The sequence below is a fragment of the Phaseolus vulgaris genome, chromosome 6, assembly GCF_000499845.2.
Source record: "Phaseolus vulgaris cultivar G19833 chromosome 6, P. vulgaris v2.0, whole genome shotgun sequence".
NCBI classification, from domain to species: Eukaryota; Viridiplantae; Streptophyta; class Magnoliopsida; order Fabales; family Fabaceae; genus Phaseolus; species Phaseolus vulgaris.
The window spans coordinates 29,232,597-29,253,017 of NC_023754.2; the positions used below are offsets into that span (position 1 = coordinate 29,232,597).

Below are 20,421 nucleotides of genomic sequence, written 5' to 3' on the forward strand. Positions count from 1 at the left end.
ATCTATTTTTTTATTTATGTATGACTATATTAACGCTATTGGAAAAATAGTCATACTGGATATCAAAATGAATCATTCACGTCAAAGATGGCTTCTTTTTCATTTAAAGTAAGCTTTTCCATGTGACTTGAATAGCTTCAGCAGCTCAAAAACTACAAATGAATTGAAATTAGTAGTTTGAATTAGAAACGATGGCACTTCCATAAGGAGAAGTCAATAAACTTTTCAAATTTCACTTTCACGACCCACGACAAAATAAGCCAATTAATTATAATGTTTTTCAGATTATTTTATTTTTTACGAAAATCGCTTATATTAATCACCAAATAAAAATAATCTTATATATCATTTTCAGTGGGAACAGTGTCGGAACGATGACGTAATACAAAGGGTGGTGATAAGAGGTGCAATATATATATATATATATATATATATATATATATATATATGATAAAAACATAAGAAAATAATTTTAAAAACTAGTTTTTGAGAATAATTTAAAAATAAAATAGATCTTATCCCATATCATGCCTAATAAATGTTTATGAGAAGTATATAGTATTTTAATTGAAGGCAAACACCGAACTCTATTATTGCCACGGTGTATATTAAATGCCCATCCTCAATCTTCTTTGCATTTATTATGTACACACATTTAATAAGCTTCTGAGATACCCTTGTTTATAGCACTATACTGAAAATATTTAATTTATTTAACGAATAATTGTTTTAAATTCAATCATTTTGTAAACTGTTCATCAAAGGCATGATACGATGAAGGGTATGATCAACATGAAAGTGAGTGAGATATATGCAAGCCATAATTTTTTAAAACTTAAAATAATGCATTTCTCGTATTTTGTAGTAACTTCCCATTCACAATAATATTTTACCAATTTTTGTAAACATAAAATAAATTACTTTTAAAAATGGAAAATATTATTTTCAAAACAAACAAATTAGATAACCACGAAAAATCAAATAAGTTATTTTACTTTGATTGATTTATTAATGTATATAAATCTTTAAAATCACTTTATTAATGATTAACGATCTTTCTTATTTTTTGGTGAATTTTAATTTGGATGAGAATCTAATCACAATCTCATATATTGAGTAGGAACAAGGAACTAAATATTTTTTTTTCTATCATATCTTATATCCATTTTTTTTTATCAGCAACGAATTAATAAAAATTAAAAGAGACACTTTAGGGGTGTCCCAACCCGTATACATCAGACCTTAAAGTCTAGACTGTACGCATAAGCGAAACAGATTCTACTAGACATCAAAGAGCCAACCTCAAATTTATGGTTTACCCATATTTACCCCAACAGACAGAAACACCACAAAAGACCCTCACTCACCACCTAAGACAGAACCAAACTTAACCCTTATAGAAGACCACTAAAACCTCCACCGCACACCATATCAGCACTCTATAAAACCACCAGCTCCCTCCACGCCAGGAAAAGATACGCTAAGTTAACGGTGTTGAGTAACACCCGTTCTCCACCGCAGGTTCTATACTCAACAGTCCCTTGTAACTACCGCACACCAACCACTGATAGGGAACCTGCTTAACTTCTTGTGCTTTGAATAAGACACAACTCGAGACGCGCACAACCGATGCCCTCTACATTCACCTCGCCATGCAACGAGTTACCCACGCACATTTCCTCCGGCGACCACCGACTACGTCCATAAAGAGCACGCCACTTCCTCGACCAGCGATTATCTTTGCATAACTTCGACGACCACCGACCGATGACATGGGTTATGATGGTGTTTTAATTTTTGTAATTATAGTATGATTTATATCTACAGATTTTGTTTGAAAATCAGATGTTTTGTATAATATTGAAATACTCCTAATACTCTCATGTATAGAATTGAAATATTCCTAATACTCTCATTTATATTATTCTTTATTGTTTATTAAAAAAAGTTATTTTTCTAAAAAAAGATTTTTAACATGAAAGAAAATAAACCGACCAGTATATAATAAAAAGAAGAGCACGTGTATAGAAATGAGGTGTTTTGATGCTGAGAAGAAGTTGAAAACAAAGAAGATACACATAAATACCAAATATGTACTTTACCCAATCATATAGAAGTAACATTGATGCAGGTCATGGTTTGCAGCAAGAGATGAGAGTGTGAATAGAAGACCAATTAGTCTGAAACATGTATGTATACGTATGTATAGGTATATGTATGTATGTGTATACATTACAGATAAGATAAGCGAAGCATTCAACATAAAAGGCTTGCTTTAGGGAAAAGGAAGAAAAGAAAAGGTATATGTATGCATGCAGAAAAGAAGAAAACCAACGCCGTGTAGTTTCTGTAATAATAGAAATACAAAGAGAGAAGGACACGTGGCGTCCCCTTTTTATTACAGCTAATATGAATCCAGAAAGTTTAGGGTCACACTCCGGAAAATGATGCCTTCACACTTCACTCCATCATATTCTTAATCACTTTTTTCAATATCCACAAACACATAAATTCATGCTAATCCAGTTTAGAAGCTCATGTAATTAAACTCAAATTTCAACATCAAACACACGTAAAAATAGATTAACACAGTGATGTAATTGGAAGGGTTTTTTCCACAATAACATTAACAAGAGTTCTAAAAAAATGGATAGATTAGATGAGACACGTAGCCAATGCCCAGAGGGATAACAGGAGGACGGCACCGAATCAATTTGACTTCCGCTTCTTTCTTAATCTTCACTTTCTTCCTATTTATACCACAAAACAACTATACTACACTATCATATTCATAACTCCATTCTTTTCTTCCTCTCTTTCGTCTCAAATATTTTCTCACATTTAGCTCTGCAACACACAACTTAGCTGCTTCTGTCATGGGAAGAGCACCTTGTTGTGAAAAGAATGGCCTCAAGAAAGGACCATGGACAACTGAGGAGGATCAGAAACTCGTTGATTACATTCAGAAACATGGATGTGGGAATTGGAGGACACTCCCAAAGAATGCTGGTATCTCACCAAACTAAACAAAATATGGTTTTTTTGTTTATTATGTATTATGCAAGTTTCAACTCATGAGTTTGGTGTTCTATTGAATAGGGTTGCAGAGATGTGGAAAGAGTTGCCGTCTTCGTTGGACAAACTATCTCCGACCAGACATAAAGCGAGGTCGGTTTTCATTTGAAGAGGAAGAGACAATAATTCAGCTCCATAGCATTCTTGGCAACAAGTGAGTTCTTGTTTTTTAATATTTTTAATGTTTTTTCTTAAACATTTTTTATCAACAATAAATAATATATACAAATGAAACATTTGGTGATTTAAAGAAACAAAGACAACCTAATAAGAAGATAACGCCTTCCAACAACTACTCAAAATACTAATGAATAGTTATGGGTTATTGGATTCTTTAGGTGGTCTGCGATTGCTTCTCGTTTACCAGGAAGAACAGACAACGAAATCAAGAACTACTGGAACACACACATTAGAAAGAGGCTTTTGAGGATGGGAATTGACCCTGTGACACACAGTCCTCGACTTGATCTATTGGACATCTCTTCCATTCTAAACGCATCTTTCTATGGTTCATCACAAATGCTCCTTGGCATGCAGCAGTCTATGGTGAACCCCGAGCTTTTAAGGTTGGCTTCTTCGCTCTTCTCCTCCTCACACCAACACAAAGACCTTGACGTGTGTGTTCCAAAGGGTCAACAAAACCAGGTTTGCGATCCACAAGTTCAGAATCATGTTCCACACTTGGTACAATTTCAAGATCCAGTTCAAGAGGTGCCTGCATGTGTTTCATTGCCTCTCTCTCAGCCACAGTTAGTTGAGCCCCATAATGTGGACCCATATCCATCATCAACTTTCTCAGACTTCACTTACCAACAACATTCTCATGATGATCAGATAATTAGTGATTGGCACAAAGATGGGGTTGCTTTAAGCACTTTAACAGATGATTATGTCCCTCAGTTATCAAGCTATAATTATTATAGTTCCGATGATCTCATGTATCCTCCATTCTCCCAACCTTCAACTTTCCATTCCAATAACAGCAATCAGAACTTCAGCTTCGCTTCAGTTCTATCCACACCTTCGTCAAGCCCCACACCGTTGAATTCAAACTCCACGATAATCAATGGGAGCAACACAGAAGACGAGAGAGATCAAAGCTATGGCAGTAGCAGCATGTTGAAATTTGAAATCCCAGATATTTTAGATGTGAATGAGTTCATGTAATGTGATCAGATACATAGATCATCAACGACTAATTAAATCAACCAAAACGTTGATTGGTTTTATCACATATCCCCCCGTTGTTTTTTTCTGGGATACCTTGATACGGATCCGTTGTGTTGATGGCTGTAACATTTCCTAATTTTTATTATTCATCATAGTTTTAATTTCTTAATTGAGCTAGCTTTGACTTTATTATACCAAGTACCAATATCATATCTATTTTTTGAAGTTATATGAAGTTTCTATAATTCTTATGTTATATATGCTCTCCCTCTCTATATTAGTTATAGAGATAGGAAAATGATAAATTAGTTATAGAGATAGGAAAATGATAATAAATTTATAATTAAATTATATAAAAATATTAAAATAATAGTATTGAATGTTGTAATATAATTGTATAAAAAGTTTCAATTGTGAATCTATCAATTAGCCTCTTTAGATGTATTACTTTAAGAATAAAAGTGCTAAATTAAAAACAAGTGTATCACTCCAAGGCATCACTTGTGTTGTACCAAAATAGAAAGCGATCAACACTTAAGCAAAACAATAGCCAGAAAAGCCAAAACTAATAGGGTGCATGTCTTTTGTCTGCTGCATGCTTAACATAATATTCAATATTCTTTGGTCTACCAAATATTAGCACTATCACATTTTATATATTAACTTTCCTTTGCAATCTTATGCTGAGTGTTTATGATATTTGGATGGGGCCTTTCTCCAATTAGAACTTATACCCAAAAATAGAAATAAAATAAAAAAGAAAAAAAAATTGCAGTGAGAGGAAAATCTTTGGGAAGGAAAGACTGAGGAGTAAAGGGAAATTAGGTTTCAGATATCCCGACAGCGAGTCCAAGATTCTGGCGAGGTGACCGGAGACGGCACGCCGGAACACGCGCGAATGACACGTGTCCCAGACACCTGTAATGGATAAGTAATAATATGATTTGCATGGGGATTATGGGTAATTGGAGCTTAAGGAAGCATTGACTTATAAAGACAAGAGGGGCACGTGTCCGTGCGGCGTCGGTGACACCGCAACATGCGGGGCCCACGATGTAGCTTTTTTCGTTTGAAATCACAAGCAGTGCCCTTTTTTTAGTATTTTATTATTTTATGAGAGCGTTACCATTAATAATTATTGGTATACTGTTCACTACTATTACTTGCGTCAGCATTTCAGACACGTGGGTTCAATAATGAAGGAGGGGAACGGTCCAAGTTTCGCTGAACCGGTTTTTCGTTTGAACCGGGAACGCCGTTACTAAACTCAACTGGGTTTCGCGCAATAATGTGGTGATGATTGAGTTGAAAAGGTACGCTGCTGTTGCAGATTGCCATGGCAAAAGGTATCAGTTTAAATTTTAATAAACGAAAAAAAATTACATAATATAAATATAAAGTTGAAACCGAATATTTCAAAATTTAATTAAAAATATATAAAAGTGAAAAGAAAACTCCCAAGAACTCAATCTTTAAAGTTCTTTCATTTTACGTATTTATGATGTAATTATGCTTTTAGTTAGCTTCCTTTTTATTAGTATAATTAGGCTGTTAACTATTTTTTTATTATTGTGTTTGCAAACCTCTTTTTCGTTCCATGTATTTAAGATATAACTTTAATGAATAAAGTTTTTTTTATGCATTTTTCTATACTTGTTTTTTCTCCTTCATTCTCAAGTTATCATTATTATGATAGTCCAAATAAATAGGCGTAAAATATTAATATTTTAATAACATAAATTGAAATAATTTAGACCAACTATAAAATACTATAGGGTGAGAGGATGGGAGTCGCACTTTCAAAATACATGATTGAAAATTTTAAATTATTGAAATTACGATATTCGTACTCAACAGTACAGTAAAACAATTAATAAATATAAATTATAAATTAAGAGAATTTCACACAGTTTGTTGATCCAGAAATTGAGGTGTTGGAAGCAAATGAGAGTTGTAAAGATGTTAGGTAACTGACTTCTCTTGTGCAGCCAAAATTTCTGAAATACGTGTATTCGACAATTACCGTTTATGTAGAAAGTACGATCCATATACATGAACTGCATGTTTTTTTTATCAAAGCAAATGAAACAGAACTACATCAGAAGCAAACAAGAAGCTGGTCCTACTCCTCATTTTATCTTCGTCATATGTTCTTAACTTTTATGTTCGTATGTTTTTGGAATTGTTCTGCATTAGTGACACGTCTCTATACAACTGGGAATATGGCTGTACACGGTTTTTGCCACATGCTCTAATAATCCCTCATAATGCTCACAATCAGGTCCTAGATTTCTGTCTTCCCACACCCTTTTTGCTTTAAAACACAAAAGCCAAAAACTAATATGTAAAATGTAAAATGTTGCACCTTTTTTTATTTTTAATGAATTCCATTTTATACCAATTAATTTGTCTGTGAAATTATAGATTAAGATTAATAAACTCTTCTCTCATTGAAATAAACTTAGACTCTCATACCATTTTATTCTTTATTCAAATATAAGATAACACACATTAAAATTTATCTGTCAATTCTGTCACATTGAAAAATAGAGGTGATCAGACAAAGGGTTTTACGAAAATCAGAAATCAGTAGCATACATGCATATACTTACTTAATAAATACAAGTTCTGTTCATTTATGTCTAAAAGAAGTAGAAAAATTGAAACTACATGGTAATAATTAATGTGAAACACTATGTGCTAGAAACTCGAATCTTTAGGTGGGATTCTGCATGTATAGATAGATTATTAGAAGTATTATTCATCACATCATAGTGGGTGTCTGCAATGACTATCCATGCAGGAAAGTTGGACATTTTTTGGTCAACTCCAAGCTTTCGACCACACACTACCTTTCAAGCATAGTTTTGCATTAAATAGCCCATCTTAGTTTGTTCATCTTAGATGATAGCTTTCTTTGTCTTACTCACTCGCTAATTATGAAGGTCATAACTTTGGGTTACCGATTGCATTGGTGAAAGGCCTTGCCCCTGTTTTCTAGTATGCATGTAACATGTTCGTCACGTATGCGTCACAGAAAAATGATTGACTTTGCAGACAACTATAGTTGTGCATACGAAGTCGCATTTGTCGTTAAGCAAAAGGGTTCAGAACGTGTCCAACAATAGAGACAGCCATGTCCATCTGTTCAATATGATTAAGGAAAGGATATTGGTTGCTATGGCCTAGTCTTTGACTCCGACCTATGTATGTGGCACTGTGACCCTCGCTTTCTGTCTCGACCGACCAAAGAAAAACTGTTTCCAACTTCAAAGTTTTTGAATAACTAAACACTTAAAGTGGATCCATGTCTTATTGTCATCGCTTCGCTTCAGTCCCCGTTTCTTTTTTTCTCTTATCTCTAGTTTTTGTCAATGTCTCTTTGTTGATTCTGAGTTTCATTGAGATGATGACAACACTACATAAACGCACCTCTTAACTACTACTTACTAAGCACAAAAAGAAAACGATGCTCTTATTATCCTTTATACAACTTTTTATATAATTGAATTCTACTATGGATAACCTCATCTTTCTTGTTAAGAAGTGGGTTTCAAGCCTAACTCAACCTCATAAAACCGGCTCAATGAGGTGAAGTTTGCACCCACTTATATACTATGAAAAGCTCTAATTTCTAGTCGATGTGGGATCTCCAACACACTCCTCACGCCAAGACTACCAACTCATGCGTGGAAATATATGTTATGAGTGCTCCGATAACGGTCCGATAGCGGGTGGCCTGCTAAACCCAACAAATACTCGCTAGGATAAGGCTATGATACCATGTAAGAAAATGATAAAAAATGTTAAGAAGAAGAGATGTTTCTTATTCTTTTATGTGTATATTACAATCTAATTAGGTAGGATACTAATCATGAGATTTTATAATTATTAAATTAATTGCATATATAATTAGGTACAATATCGTCAAATATTGTATACAATAGTGACATATAATTTGATAATTATTATTTTTTAATATTTCTCTCACTTAATCATTTCAACAATGAGTATTTTAATTATGTTAATGTCTTTTTTATAAATTTAATTAATTCAATTAACAGTGTAATAATATTGTTTATCGATTTAGTTTTTTTCTATTGTGGGGAATCCCATGATATTCACATATAAGTAAAGAACAACATTCGAAAATATGGTTAGATACATAAAAAAAAAAATCACATTACACATTAACAGAAGAGGATACTTATTTTTGGTTATACTGAATGATCTATGTCTTTGTCTAAAACAAATATGAACATTGAAAGTCCCATTATATATCTATCTCTGCACAACAAACTAAACATGAACAAATAAACTTATATTAAAAAAATGCATGTGTTGTATATGTAGCTGATTTATTCGCGTGAGATGTAACCCAACAAAATAAAAAAGGTTCTGGAAAAACGTAATTGAAGGTTGAAGTGCAGTTTTCAAAGGCATGTAGCAGTGACTTATGAGAGAGAGATATTGAAACTGTGGGCGGAGAAAAGAAGTTGAATCAATTGGCTATTGGAATGGTACAAGTCAGCAGAAATTAGAGATTGCAGTATTTGATCAGTCAATAAATAGCACAGTGATGTGATTCCACTGATAAATTGTCCATAATTAGGTTAAGATGGCTGCAATTAGGTCTGTTGTCTCCAGATAATTACACTTGTCACAATTTCTCCACCAGTAATCATTATCAAATTAGAACAAAATGGGTTCAATAGTTCTTAAATTATTAGGAAAAAGACTTTCATCACACTGTTAAGGTCCACTCCAATCGTTTGACTCTAATCTTTTTCACTGTAATGCGTACTCACTTCACGTTTTCTATATCGTTTTTTTTTTCTTTTTAAAATTAGGGTTATTAATTTGAAATATCACATTGTGAAAATAAAAATTTATAAGATTAACTTACTCGTATATTATGGTCATAAATTAAAAATCTAATGGATAATGGACTCATTCTTTCTGCTATGTCAATTACACGTTCTTAATATTTTTATCTTTATATACAGGGGTGTATTCATGAACTGTTCTCGCAATTAATAATTTTTTTCTTCAAAATACGTCTTTTTTACCTTGCTTTCAGTATAAATGTGGGCTCAAAGTAATTGGCCCATTTATATCTATGGGCCTGTATACAGAAATGTGGGTTCAAGACGGGCTAACTTATTCAAATATCTGTTAGTTTCGTACCCAAATCAAAATCTTAAATTAGAAATGTTGGCTTCTTCTTCCTGCACCCCTACGTTTTTCTTCCTGCATCCCCACAATTTTGTAAATCCCAAAACTGACCTTCACCTTGTTTCGAAAGCAACTTGTTGATTTCTGGATTGCTGAATCCGGAAGTCTAATTTTTGTTACGGATTGATGAATCTGGAAGATTACCGGATTCATCAATCCGGAATATTTATGGATTTTCCAAAACGAAATGCAAAAAATAAATGTGGATTTCCTATTCCGTAAAATTACCGAATTGCATTGTCCGGAAGAAGAAAGAGTAGTGTGGATTTTATGTGTATTTTGGGGTTTTTAAAAAATAATAAGGATATTATTGTCTTTGCATTACATTATGGGGGTGCAGGAAGAAACTGCCAAAAATGTTTAGAGAACATAATTTGGTAGAGGCAAGGAATTTAAAATTGGATTATATGTTGCAACCTATTTTATTGGGCTGGGCTATTTTAACCGTGTAGGATTCATAAGTTGGGTAAATTCATCCTGCACCCCATGGGGGTGTTGAAATTACAATTTTATTCTTAATGGAAAAAAAATCCTAAGACACTTCCTCTTCATCTTCTTCATTTCCAATAAAAAAAAAGGGCATTCTGAGTGGATCAACCTAGCTAAAATAGACCCACATATTTTATATTGTATTACAAATTTTGCAATCCCAAACACAATTTATATCATGAATTCAAAATATAATATTTGTATTTCAAATTTTATATTATGTTTTAAATTGTACAATCTAAAATATATAAAATCATAAATATTAATTTTTAGATTTTGTAATTTAAAAAGTCTCTAGATTTTATATTCTCAGAATTTTTTTAAAAATACAATAAAAAAGTAACTTTTGATATTTTCTAAAGTAGAAGGTTGCAAAAGAAAGTATGGATGTAGGAAGAATTTGCCAAGGTGTGCATAGTGTTTGGATAACAATATTAGTAGCTTAACGAGCTAGGTTATTTTTTTCTTTTGTTTTTTTACTATTTGTTTAAACACGCCATTAGAATGGATTTCACGTACTATATACAAAATAGAATAAATAACCTTTGACACCACTATTAAAAAATATATTCACTTGACATTTGCTTTTATTAATAAAATAAGTATTACAATAATATCTTGAATTTGTAAGTTAAATGTAGAAATGAGAAATGAGTATGAAATTATGAGTACTCTAAAAAAATATTGAGCGAGCACTTGACGTCATACATATTAAAGAATTAAAATGATAATGGTTGAATTTTGTAGAGTGTATAAAAAAATACCTCACGTTATCTGCCATATTGAAGAGAAATGTTGAACTCTCACAATTAGTTCAAATTCTTTAAAAAACAAATGCTTTAGACTAACAAGTTATCACATAGAATAGTTTTGGTTAGCAATTGGGCATAAGAGTAGATTGCCTATAGTACTTAATATACAATACTATCCAATATTGAGGGTCACAGTTTGGAAATAAAAAAAAAATCTTAAAAGTTTCCTTCTTAATATGGTATCAGAGTCATTTTAAGTCTATCCTAACAAGTATATGTTGGGTTTATCAAGTCACCACTATCGGACCGTTATCGGATCACCCATAATATGTAATTTCTTGTACGAATTGACAATCTCAGTGTGAGAGAATGTTTTGGATATCTCATATCGAGTAAATATTAGAACATTTTATAATATATATGAATACAAATCCCACCTTTTAAATCAGTTATAAGATTGAATTGGCCTTCTTAAATAAATATTTTTAAAAAAATTATAAAAGTGAGTTATTAAAATGTGGAAACGTAACTTAATTCTGTAATGATGAAATGATTGAATTTTTTGTTGGAATAACTTATTTCATGACGCAATTGAGAATTTTTTATTTTTTATTTAATAAGGTTACTTATAAAGTTCATGAATTCTTGATGTATATTTATGATGGTGGCAACTGTTGTGAGTGGTTACGTGCATGGCCACTGTCCGCAGGCTGCGTTTAACCAAAACAAGTGTTTGCTTTAGTTTTTTAAGTTTTAGATTCATATAATTTTATCTATTCTCTTACGCCAAAAATAAAATATATATTTAAATAATTTCAATTTAAATATTAATTATGAATTTATTTTTGCTTGATACAATATAAAATATTTTACATTTATTGGAATTGAGTCACCACCACTCTAATACGTGTCAAGAATGCATGATCACTAGTAGAAACTAATGCTGGGTTTTGAAACATGTAATTCCATTAATATTAAACACGATTCTTCACATCTTTTTTATATAATGCTTTAATCAGATTTTTTTAAGAAAATCAGTAATTCTTGAGATGAAAAACTTTCTAAAACAAAGATTAAGAATGGTCTTCTCTAAAATAACCAATCAAAATTACTCATTTTAACTTTACTTACTCTAAAGAAGTGAATCTAAAAATTAGTACTCTGATTTAACTCGTATTTTAATAAAACAAAAACATTTTCATATCAATATTAATTATCACTTTCAATCCAACAATTTTGTGAGAAACATTTTTATCACGAAATTCTTATTTTCATTATTTGCTGAAAATGGATTTGGATGAAAATATTATATTATTACGTAATCCTATAAAAATCACACCGCCATAACAGAATTAATAAATGTAACGCTATTTTTGTTGTGCACTGAAATTTGACACGTTTTCTTCTGTCACAACACTCATGTAGCATTGAAACAAAGGTGCTAAATGTGGCTATATATTCTTCTCACTTCCTCTCATTAATTATTCAGATGGAAATTGTTTAAATTAAAATTAAATTATAAAATGTCTCGTGTATTGATGGGATTTTCCTCAAAATGTACAAAATTAAATTACTTCATGACAAAGTGTGCTAATACTATAATATAAATAAATTTAATTGAAACAAAGTTACATATCATTATTAGATGATAATATATCTTCACAACAATTTGTTAACATGTTATAATATATTTCTTTGATATGTTAAATTTAATGTTATTGATTTTTAAAAGATGTTCAACACGAATATTACTTTGATTATATCAAATTGAGTGCAATAAAATTTCATGTAACGTTAAAACATAATTTTTTTATGCAAGCCACAAAACTAACTAACTATGTTATATAGAATTATAGAGTCTTTGTTGTATGCTATATCATTATATTATCTTAAAAACAATAAAAAGAATATTGTATTTAAAAATACTTCACTTTATGAACATGAACATTTATATTCTTATAGTATTTTTTGAGATTTTTTCCTAATCATTTTATTTTCTGTGATAATTAAGGAAATATTCATTGAAAATCGTAAGTGACTTAATGCTAAATAGTTCTCTATTCATGGAGATAAAATGAATAATAATGAATTTATTTATATATTAACATGGAAAATGTTTGTAATCAAATTTCTATATACTTCAACTACTATACTTGTATAATTTATTTTTGACAAGTTATACGTGAAAACCATTTTAAAGTTGTTTTTAAACTAGTATGATCCTCTACACATTTAGCATTTAACAAGAAAGTTTTACAAAACATCTTTAATCTCTATCTAAGCCATTATAAAACTAATATATCATTTTCAAAATGTATAAATATAGAATATTTAAAATTATATACACAAATTCCACTAGTAATTAATTTTATAATATAATGTGTACTTTTTTTTTTTTGGAAAGTTATAGATTAATTTTAATTTAAGATACCAGATAAATATTAATTAACTTATTTGATTGCATTATATTTTAATTTTTATAATTTTATTCTATATCATTAAACACACAAGGGCGTTATTATTGGATGAATAATAACATGAAATCTTAATTTATTTGTTATAAGTTGTAATATGCCACATTATTTTTAAGATCTCATATTTATTTTTCCTTCAATGCAATGTCTTATATTTAATGACATGTTATTTACATTTTTAATTTAAAAACATGTATTATTATAAAATATATTTTTGTGAAACAATAGCAGGTCTTAAAATGATTACACTGAGTACGAACCCGTGATAGATGTACTAAAAATTTGATTAATAAAATGTTTTAAAAAGGTACTTTGATTTAAATTCAATAATAATAATAATAATAATTGTATAATTTAATTTTCATAAAAAAATCCGATAGTTTTTCTTAATTTACTATAACAATTAAATGTTTATTAACATTGTTTGATTATAATGAATTTTAATTTTTTATAACTTCATCTTATATCATTAGTTATATTAAAACACATACAATATAATCAATCACATGTATTAAGATATAATGCTTAAATTTTTAATGATAATAATAATAATTAATGACTAAAACCATACGACTTTCCATTTATTGTTTGTCTATTCTTTTTTTACAATTCTTTGAGTTTTTTTTACCCATATTATCTAAATTGACAAAAAGGGTTTTTCTATTTTTAATATGCACTTTTAATGCTTGTAATTTTATTTTAAAAAGAGAGTTTATTTTTTTGATCATTCCTTCATTTTACACGTTACCTAATTTAAGAAAAGTTATGATCTCTTAATATGTTGAGTTAATTGTTTTATGCCTATTGATAACGTCCAGGATATAAAACGATATTACAGTGAGTAAAATCCTCGAAACTATTTGAGAAGTACATTGAATAAAATCCTACAATAAAATTGACATAAAATGTGTTGAAATTAATGTATATTATATATTTTGGTTAAAAAAATTCAGCTAGCTTTATTACATTTCTATTATTTTTAATACCTCTAAAATTAATCAGAATTTAAATTGATATTTTAAAATCTTTTTATTATGATATTACTTTGAACTTAACTACAATAAATATATATATATATATATATATATATATAATTTTTAAAATATAAAACTCGATTCTATATATTATATAATTATAAATTATATAAATTAAAAATAAAACTTTATGTATATAAATATATTTTAATGTATTTTGAAAGATGTTTTTTATGATTCAAAACGATTTATTTTTTATTTTTACAATTATAATAATTTTTGTTTTAAATTAATAAATTTTTGAAATTTAAAATTATCTGAAAATATCAACAAATATATTTCAAATTAAATATATTCTATACACAATTTAAAGAAATGTCTGAAGGACATACATAGTAATAAACTAACTTTGATTGTGTAATATGTTAAGTAGCTAAAAATATTAAAATGTTGGAAGTGAAATGAATTTATTATTGGGAGTTAGGGTTTGTTGAATTGGTTGAGACGGCCTGAGTCAAGGAGACGTGTTGTGTGCTCTCAGCCTCACCACACCTCACCTCCTTAATCGCATCGCTTCTTTCATTTCCATTCCATTCCATTTCGTTTCATCATCTTCATCAAACCACCATAGCATGATCTCTTCCTTCTCAGGTTCCCTTTTCTTCCACTCTTCTTCTTTTCTCTCTCTTCTCCTTCGCCTCCGCATTTAGGGGAATTCAATTTTTCATTCCCTGCTACATTTATTTCATGCCCATTCTCTACATGCCGCTCTGTTTCTTTCATTAAACCAAAAAAATAAATTCTTTGGCGTTTTTCTTTCTGGGGTTGAATTTTAGACTCCGGATCTCTCATGTGGGAAATGCATCTGGAGTTTCAGTAGGAACCGTTGATCCTTTCAATTCTGTTGTGCCCAAAAAATTGTAAGGGTCTATTCGTTTATTCTTTAACGATTTGGGGCTGTAGTTACAATTTGAACTCGTTGTTATGCTCAGAGTGATGCAAGTTTCATCTCTGTTCTATATTTCTATTTAGTTGCCTTCTCGAGGTAGAGATCTAATCTACCAAAGGAAAATGTTAGAAACAACAGCTCTTACCTTCTAATTATAAGTTCCCTTCTCGGAGTGTGAGAGAATATTTAATAGTTGTTTTAAACATCTTTTTTCTTCTTCTAATTTTTAAAGCAGACAGTAACCTAGTGGAAAGGAGAGGTAATACCGGCAAACTAGGAATGAATTGAAACTCCAAAAAGTGAGGAACAAATAGTGGGGCATGTTATATGCCGGATCAACCTTTTCATCCTGTTGATGCCTCTTGGAGGGGTGGATGTAAAATTTAATGCTCATCTACGTCTATATGTATTATGGTCGTGAGTGAAGAGAAGTCACTGTAGGTAGCATTTCAACAGTGACGGTTTACTTGTGTATAGTATTTATGGATAGAACAACCGGAAACATACTTGAATCATGTGATCAAGGTATTGTTGTAGTTGACATGGTTATTGTTTTGCACTTTGCAGATATTTGATGCTTAGAAATATAAGGAGAGCTGCTCGATCTGTCCGTACTCACAATAGCAGATACCTGGAAGCCAGTAAAAATGGGCCAATTGTCGCAGTTGGACCGAATATCCACCACTGCCGGTTGTACATGCAATATAAGTTTCCTAGTGAAGCACGCAGTTCATTCTTGTGGCATGGGACAAGGGAAGCGTTTCAAAAGTGCTGTTCTTTCAGGAACTTTTCTGTAACCTCAGCAAGCAATACAGTCACACATGATTCCCAGATTGCTTGGAAAATGCTGTACAGAAAGTATTGTTCCAGTGGTGATAGTACATTTCCTCCTACCGTAAATATGATTGCTCAGGCAGTGAGCTTGGCCTTAGCTCGTTCTTATTTGCTAGTTCCTGGTATTTTTGCATTTACATGTGGAGAGCTTGCATTAGCACAGAGAAATTGGGCAGATGCAGAGCGTTACCCATCACAGAATGCTTTGTACATGCGCGCACAAGATGGGTATAATTACATGTTTACATTTACATTCATAATAGTTGAAGGACTTATCTTATTAGTGAGGGCTCTCTATCTAGCAATATTATTCTCTCCTAGCATTGTGATGGCACCATTTGCAGATAGTTTTGGACCAAAGTTTAGGAAACTGTGGCTCCGTGTTGTTCATCGCACACTAGAAAAATCAGGGCCAGCATTCATAAAATGGGGTCAGTGGGCAGCTACACGGCCTGATCTCTTTCCTCGAGATTTATGCACTAAGCTTTCAGAACTTCATACTAAAGCTCCTGAGCATAGTTTCAGCTACACAAAGAAAACTATAGAAAAAGCATTTGGTCGAAAAATTTCTGAAATTTTTGACAATTTTGAGGAACTTCCTGTTGCATCTGGAAGCATTGCTCAAGTGCACCGTGCTTCCTTAAAATGTCGTTATCCTGGTCAGCAAGCAAAGCCACTGGTGGTTGCAGTAAAGGTTAGACATCCTGGTGTGGGAGAGTCAATCAGGCGGGATTTTGCTATTATTAATTTGGCGGCAAAAGTTTCAAGCTTCATTCCTGCTCTTAATTGGTTAAGATTAGATGAGAGTGTACAACAATTTGCAGTTTTCATGATGTCTCAAGTTGACCTTGCTAGGGAAGCTGCCCATTTGAGTCGCTTCATTTATAATTTCCGTAGATGGAAGGATGTTTCTTTCCCTAAGCCTGTCTATCCACTCGTGCACCCCGCAGTTTTGGTGGAAACATACGAGAAGGGTGAGAGTGTCGCATATTATGTTGATGATCTTCAAGGACATGAACGGGTTAAATCTGCTCTTGCTCACATTGGGACTCATGCACTTCTGAAAATGCTTCTGGTATAATATCTCTGATTTGCAGTGTTTTGTGCCACTATTATCTTGCATATAGGGATAGTAGCATTTCACATTGCTATTTTTGCATATTTGATTTGTTTTGCACCATAAAGCACAAGTCATCACGATTGATTACCTCAAATATCACATGATTTGTTTTAGTGATTGCTTTTATTTATAACAATCACAAACCATGTCTTCTAATAATTTGTTAACTCTTTCTAGAAACTGTCTTTACTGTGTGATAAACTGTTTTTTCATATTATTACAGACTAGATTTGGAGGGTTTCTTTGTATAGTAATAGTAGGCTAAAACACGAACAAAAAAAGATTTTCTAAGGCGTGAGTGATCACTATTCGTAAGGACTTATCTATGGTGTATTGCGCAAGTCTCTCAGGATACAACAAGAACTTTTCGGAAAATACCGAGGATATCAGAACTAGCAAGCAACTCTTGAAGAGTAAAAAACCTAGGATTACGGAAATAAAAGAAGAGAGAAGAACACAATAGAGACTAGAAAAAATAGAGACGTGAGAGGCAAAATTTTGTCTTTTGGAGCAACTAGAGACTCCTATTTATAGATGGAGAAAGAAGATTCAAAATCAGGAAGAAGAGTTGTTCTGGAAGATATTGGAGTAACCGTTGGAAAAGGTGGAGATCGCCAGAATCGGAGGAGGAACATGGAACAAGGACCTGCAACGTTCCAGAGAATGTGCCTTTGGTTTTCCATTTACCTTCAAATTCGGTTCCAAATCTAGTGCCTTTGAGATCAAAACACCTTTGGAACGTTGCAGTTCCTCATTTGATTCCGGTGATCTTCATTCTTTTTCGGCGGTCTCCACCTTTTCCGGCGGTTACTCCAAAATCTTCCATAATGGCTCCTCTTCTTCCTGATTTTGAATCTTCCTTCTCCATCTATAAATAGGAGTCTCTAGTTGCTCCAAAAGACACTTTTGCCTCACATCTTTCTATTTTTTCTAGTTTCTATTGTGTTCTTTTCTCTTCTTTTATTTCCATAATCCTAGGGTTTTTACTTGCTTGCTAGTTCTAATAGCCTTGGTATTTTTCGAATAGTTCCTATGGGACTTGTGCATACACCACGGATAAGTCCTTACAGAAAGTGATCACTTAAGCCTTAGGAAATCTTTTTTTTTTCGTGTTTTAGCCTACTATTACTACACTTTGTTAGATATTCATTAAGTATGGTGAGCTTTACTTAGTTATCTGGCCTTGGTTGTTTAGATCTACTTTGTATATTATATTTATTATTGAGTTTTCTTTGTCTTATTAGTTATACTGAATTTTACTTTGTCCAAAATAATAGTTTGTTTTTTGAATGAACAATTTTTATTTGTTGATAATAATAATCATATCATGCATCTCCTAATCCTTAGTTTGAATGAAAAGAAACATGACTTCTGATAATAGTTTTAAACTTGAACATCGTAAAGTTTTAGCTTCCAAGAATGTCTTCTTTCAGGTGGACAACTTCATTCACGCAGACATGCATCCTGGAAATATCCTTGTTCGAGTGGCTCAGAGCAAGTCTCGGAAACGGCTCTTCAAATCAAAGCCTCATGTAGTTTTTCTTGATGTGGGCATGACTGCCGAACTATCTGGTAGTGATAGAATAAACTTACTGGAATTTTTTAAAGCTGTTGCACGCCGAGATGGTCGGACTGCTGCAGAATGCGCCCTCAACTTGTCAAAGCAACAAAACTGTCCAAATCCTGATGCCTTCATTGAGGTATTTTTTTCTTCGACTTCCATTCATTTTCTATTCTAAAGAACTTATTTTGAACGTAGTTTTTAAAATTTGGTTTTAGCATAGTTTTGGAAGGCAAAGCAAAACAAAAAAACTTAGTGGTTAAAAAAAATGTCAAAATAATTTTTAAAAGAATTTGGCCTGAGACATTAACATCTGCCAAGTATGGCTCCGGATACATATGTAGCACTCTAAGTTGTTTCACATTTCCTTTTTTTCAGAACGGTAAATTTGGGAACAAATTTCAAAATACATATGTAGAAAACAATTATCCAAACACTTTTTTCTATTCTTTACTTTTTATAAACTGAAAATAGTTTTTGAAAACTGCAATCAATGTAGTAAACAAGATCTTACTGATACGGTTTTGTTCTGTGATATCTTGGTCAAAATTTATATGCACAACAAGCATATGATATGTAGATTCTGCTTTCTGGTTTATTGACTCCGAATGTTGAATATTTCATTCTATTATAGTTTGCCATATATCGAGTTGACATTGGTTATTGTTTGATTGCTTAATTTTCTAGAGATAAATGCATTTTATTTTCTTCACCATGTTGGACAATGTCTCTAATTTGTCTCCCAACAGGAAGTGGAAGAATCGTTTACTTTTTGGGGCACCCCAGAAGGTGACCTGGTTCATCCTGCAGAATGCATGGAGCAATTACTAGAGAAAGTTAGGCGTCACAGAGTTAATATTGATGGCAATGTTTGTACTGTCATGGTGACTACCTTGGTTCTTGAGGTAATTACTTCATTTTATTGTGTTCACATAAGTGATGATCATACATATATACTGATACAACCAAGGAAGATTGATATACTCATTCCTTTCCCGTATACTATTTATATTTGCTGATGTGATTCACGTCTTATTGGAATTGTTTAATTTGTAGGGTTGGCAGCGAAAGCTTGATCCTGGGTACAATGTGATGCAGACTCTGCAGACTTTGCTACTTAGAGCTGATTGGGCGAAGTCTCTTTCTTATACAATTGACGGACTCATGGCCCCTTGAGGAGGAAGTTTCTTTCTTTGTTGCGGCTCTTGAGAAACAATTTTGACTAACATAAAACCCTAAACAAACACATCTATCCTAAGGGCTCTCCCACAATTTTTTTGGTTTTATTTTAATTTTTGAAAGTTTTATCCCTGTATTCATTTTGGTTAATTGCCAAGTTATTTTTGTGAGCATCATAGTTTACCAGAAAATGGAAGTAGAAGTAATAAAATGGTGAATGTATCTTTAAAACGCCAGTACCGGCTGTTGAAAGGAACAGTATATATTAGAACTTGGAATGAGAGGTAACGCTACATTTTATATTTCACAGTCACGTCTTTAATTTGATAATGCGTTTAATGCCTCTGCATATTTCTTATTTAAAGTGAAATGCATAAAAACCTGATCTAAAATGCGTATAAATCTCTTCACCTAAGTCTCTACGAAGGAATGTAGTCTTTTAAGTCCAATTGCTCAAGGGCGAGTCGTTCACCACCAACCATACTTGACATGATAGTATTGAGGTTTACAACTGGTGCAAAGATATTGGTGTAGTCAATTCATTCCTTTTGCTGAAATCCTTTTGCAACTAATTGTGTTATGTATCTCTTGGAGTCACATGATCCTCCT

The 20,421-nt window shown here is 31.9% G+C and overlaps 2 protein-coding genes across 3 annotated transcripts; both read left to right on the forward strand.

The window, feature by feature from the left end:
* The first annotated feature begins 2,772 nt into the window (after nucleotides 1-2,772).
* Nucleotides 2,773-4,414, forward strand: LOC137832661 (transcription factor MYB102-like). Its single transcript, XM_068640954.1, has 3 exons — nucleotides 2,773-3,009; nucleotides 3,100-3,229; nucleotides 3,414-4,414. The coding sequence occupies exons 1-3, from the start codon at nucleotides 2,877-2,879 to the stop codon at nucleotides 4,240-4,242; spliced, it is 1,092 nt and encodes a 363-aa protein (XP_068497055.1). The 5' UTR covers nucleotides 2,773-2,876; the 3' UTR covers nucleotides 4,243-4,414.
* A 10,186-nt stretch (nucleotides 4,415-14,600) lies between these two features.
* On the forward strand, nucleotides 14,601-20,119 carry LOC137832662 (uncharacterized). 2 transcript variants are annotated; one of them, XM_068640957.1, is made up of 6 exons: nucleotides 14,625-14,820; nucleotides 15,006-15,089; nucleotides 15,686-17,027; nucleotides 18,506-18,772; nucleotides 19,383-19,538; nucleotides 19,690-20,119. In XM_068640957.1, the coding sequence occupies exons 3-6, from the start codon at nucleotides 15,693-15,695 to the stop codon at nucleotides 19,807-19,809; spliced, it is 1,878 nt and encodes a 625-aa protein (XP_068497058.1). In that variant the 5' UTR covers nucleotides 14,625-14,820; nucleotides 15,006-15,089; nucleotides 15,686-15,692; the 3' UTR covers nucleotides 19,810-20,119. The 2 variants fall into 2 exon arrangements, with proteins under 2 accessions (XP_068497056.1, XP_068497058.1); XM_068640955.1 differs by lacking the exon at nucleotides 15,006-15,089 and having other exon boundaries at nucleotides 14,601-14,820.
* Nucleotides 20,120-20,421: the final 302 nt, after the last annotated feature.

Excerpts from the sequence above, each read along its gene's own strand:
- LOC137832662 (XM_068640955.1), top strand. The coding sequence starts at position 15,693 with ATGCTTAGAAATATAAGGAGAGCTGCTCGATCTGTCCGTACTCACAAT. Across the intron at positions 18,773-19,382 it reads ATCCTGATGCCTTCATTGAG|GAAGTGGAAGAATCGTTTAC; the intron begins GTATTTTTTTCT and ends GTCTCCCAACAG. Across the intron at positions 19,539-19,689 it reads TGACTACCTTGGTTCTTGAG|GGTTGGCAGCGAAAGCTTGA; the intron begins GTAATTACTTCA and ends TTTAATTTGTAG.
- LOC137832661 (XM_068640954.1), top strand. The coding sequence starts at position 2,877 with ATGGGAAGAGCACCTTGTTGTGAAAAGAATGGCCTCAAGAAAGGACCA. Across the intron at positions 3,010-3,099 it reads GACACTCCCAAAGAATGCTG|GGTTGCAGAGATGTGGAAAG; the intron begins GTATCTCACCAA and ends TCTATTGAATAG. Across the intron at positions 3,230-3,413 it reads CATAGCATTCTTGGCAACAA|GTGGTCTGCGATTGCTTCTC; the intron begins GTGAGTTCTTGT and ends TGGATTCTTTAG.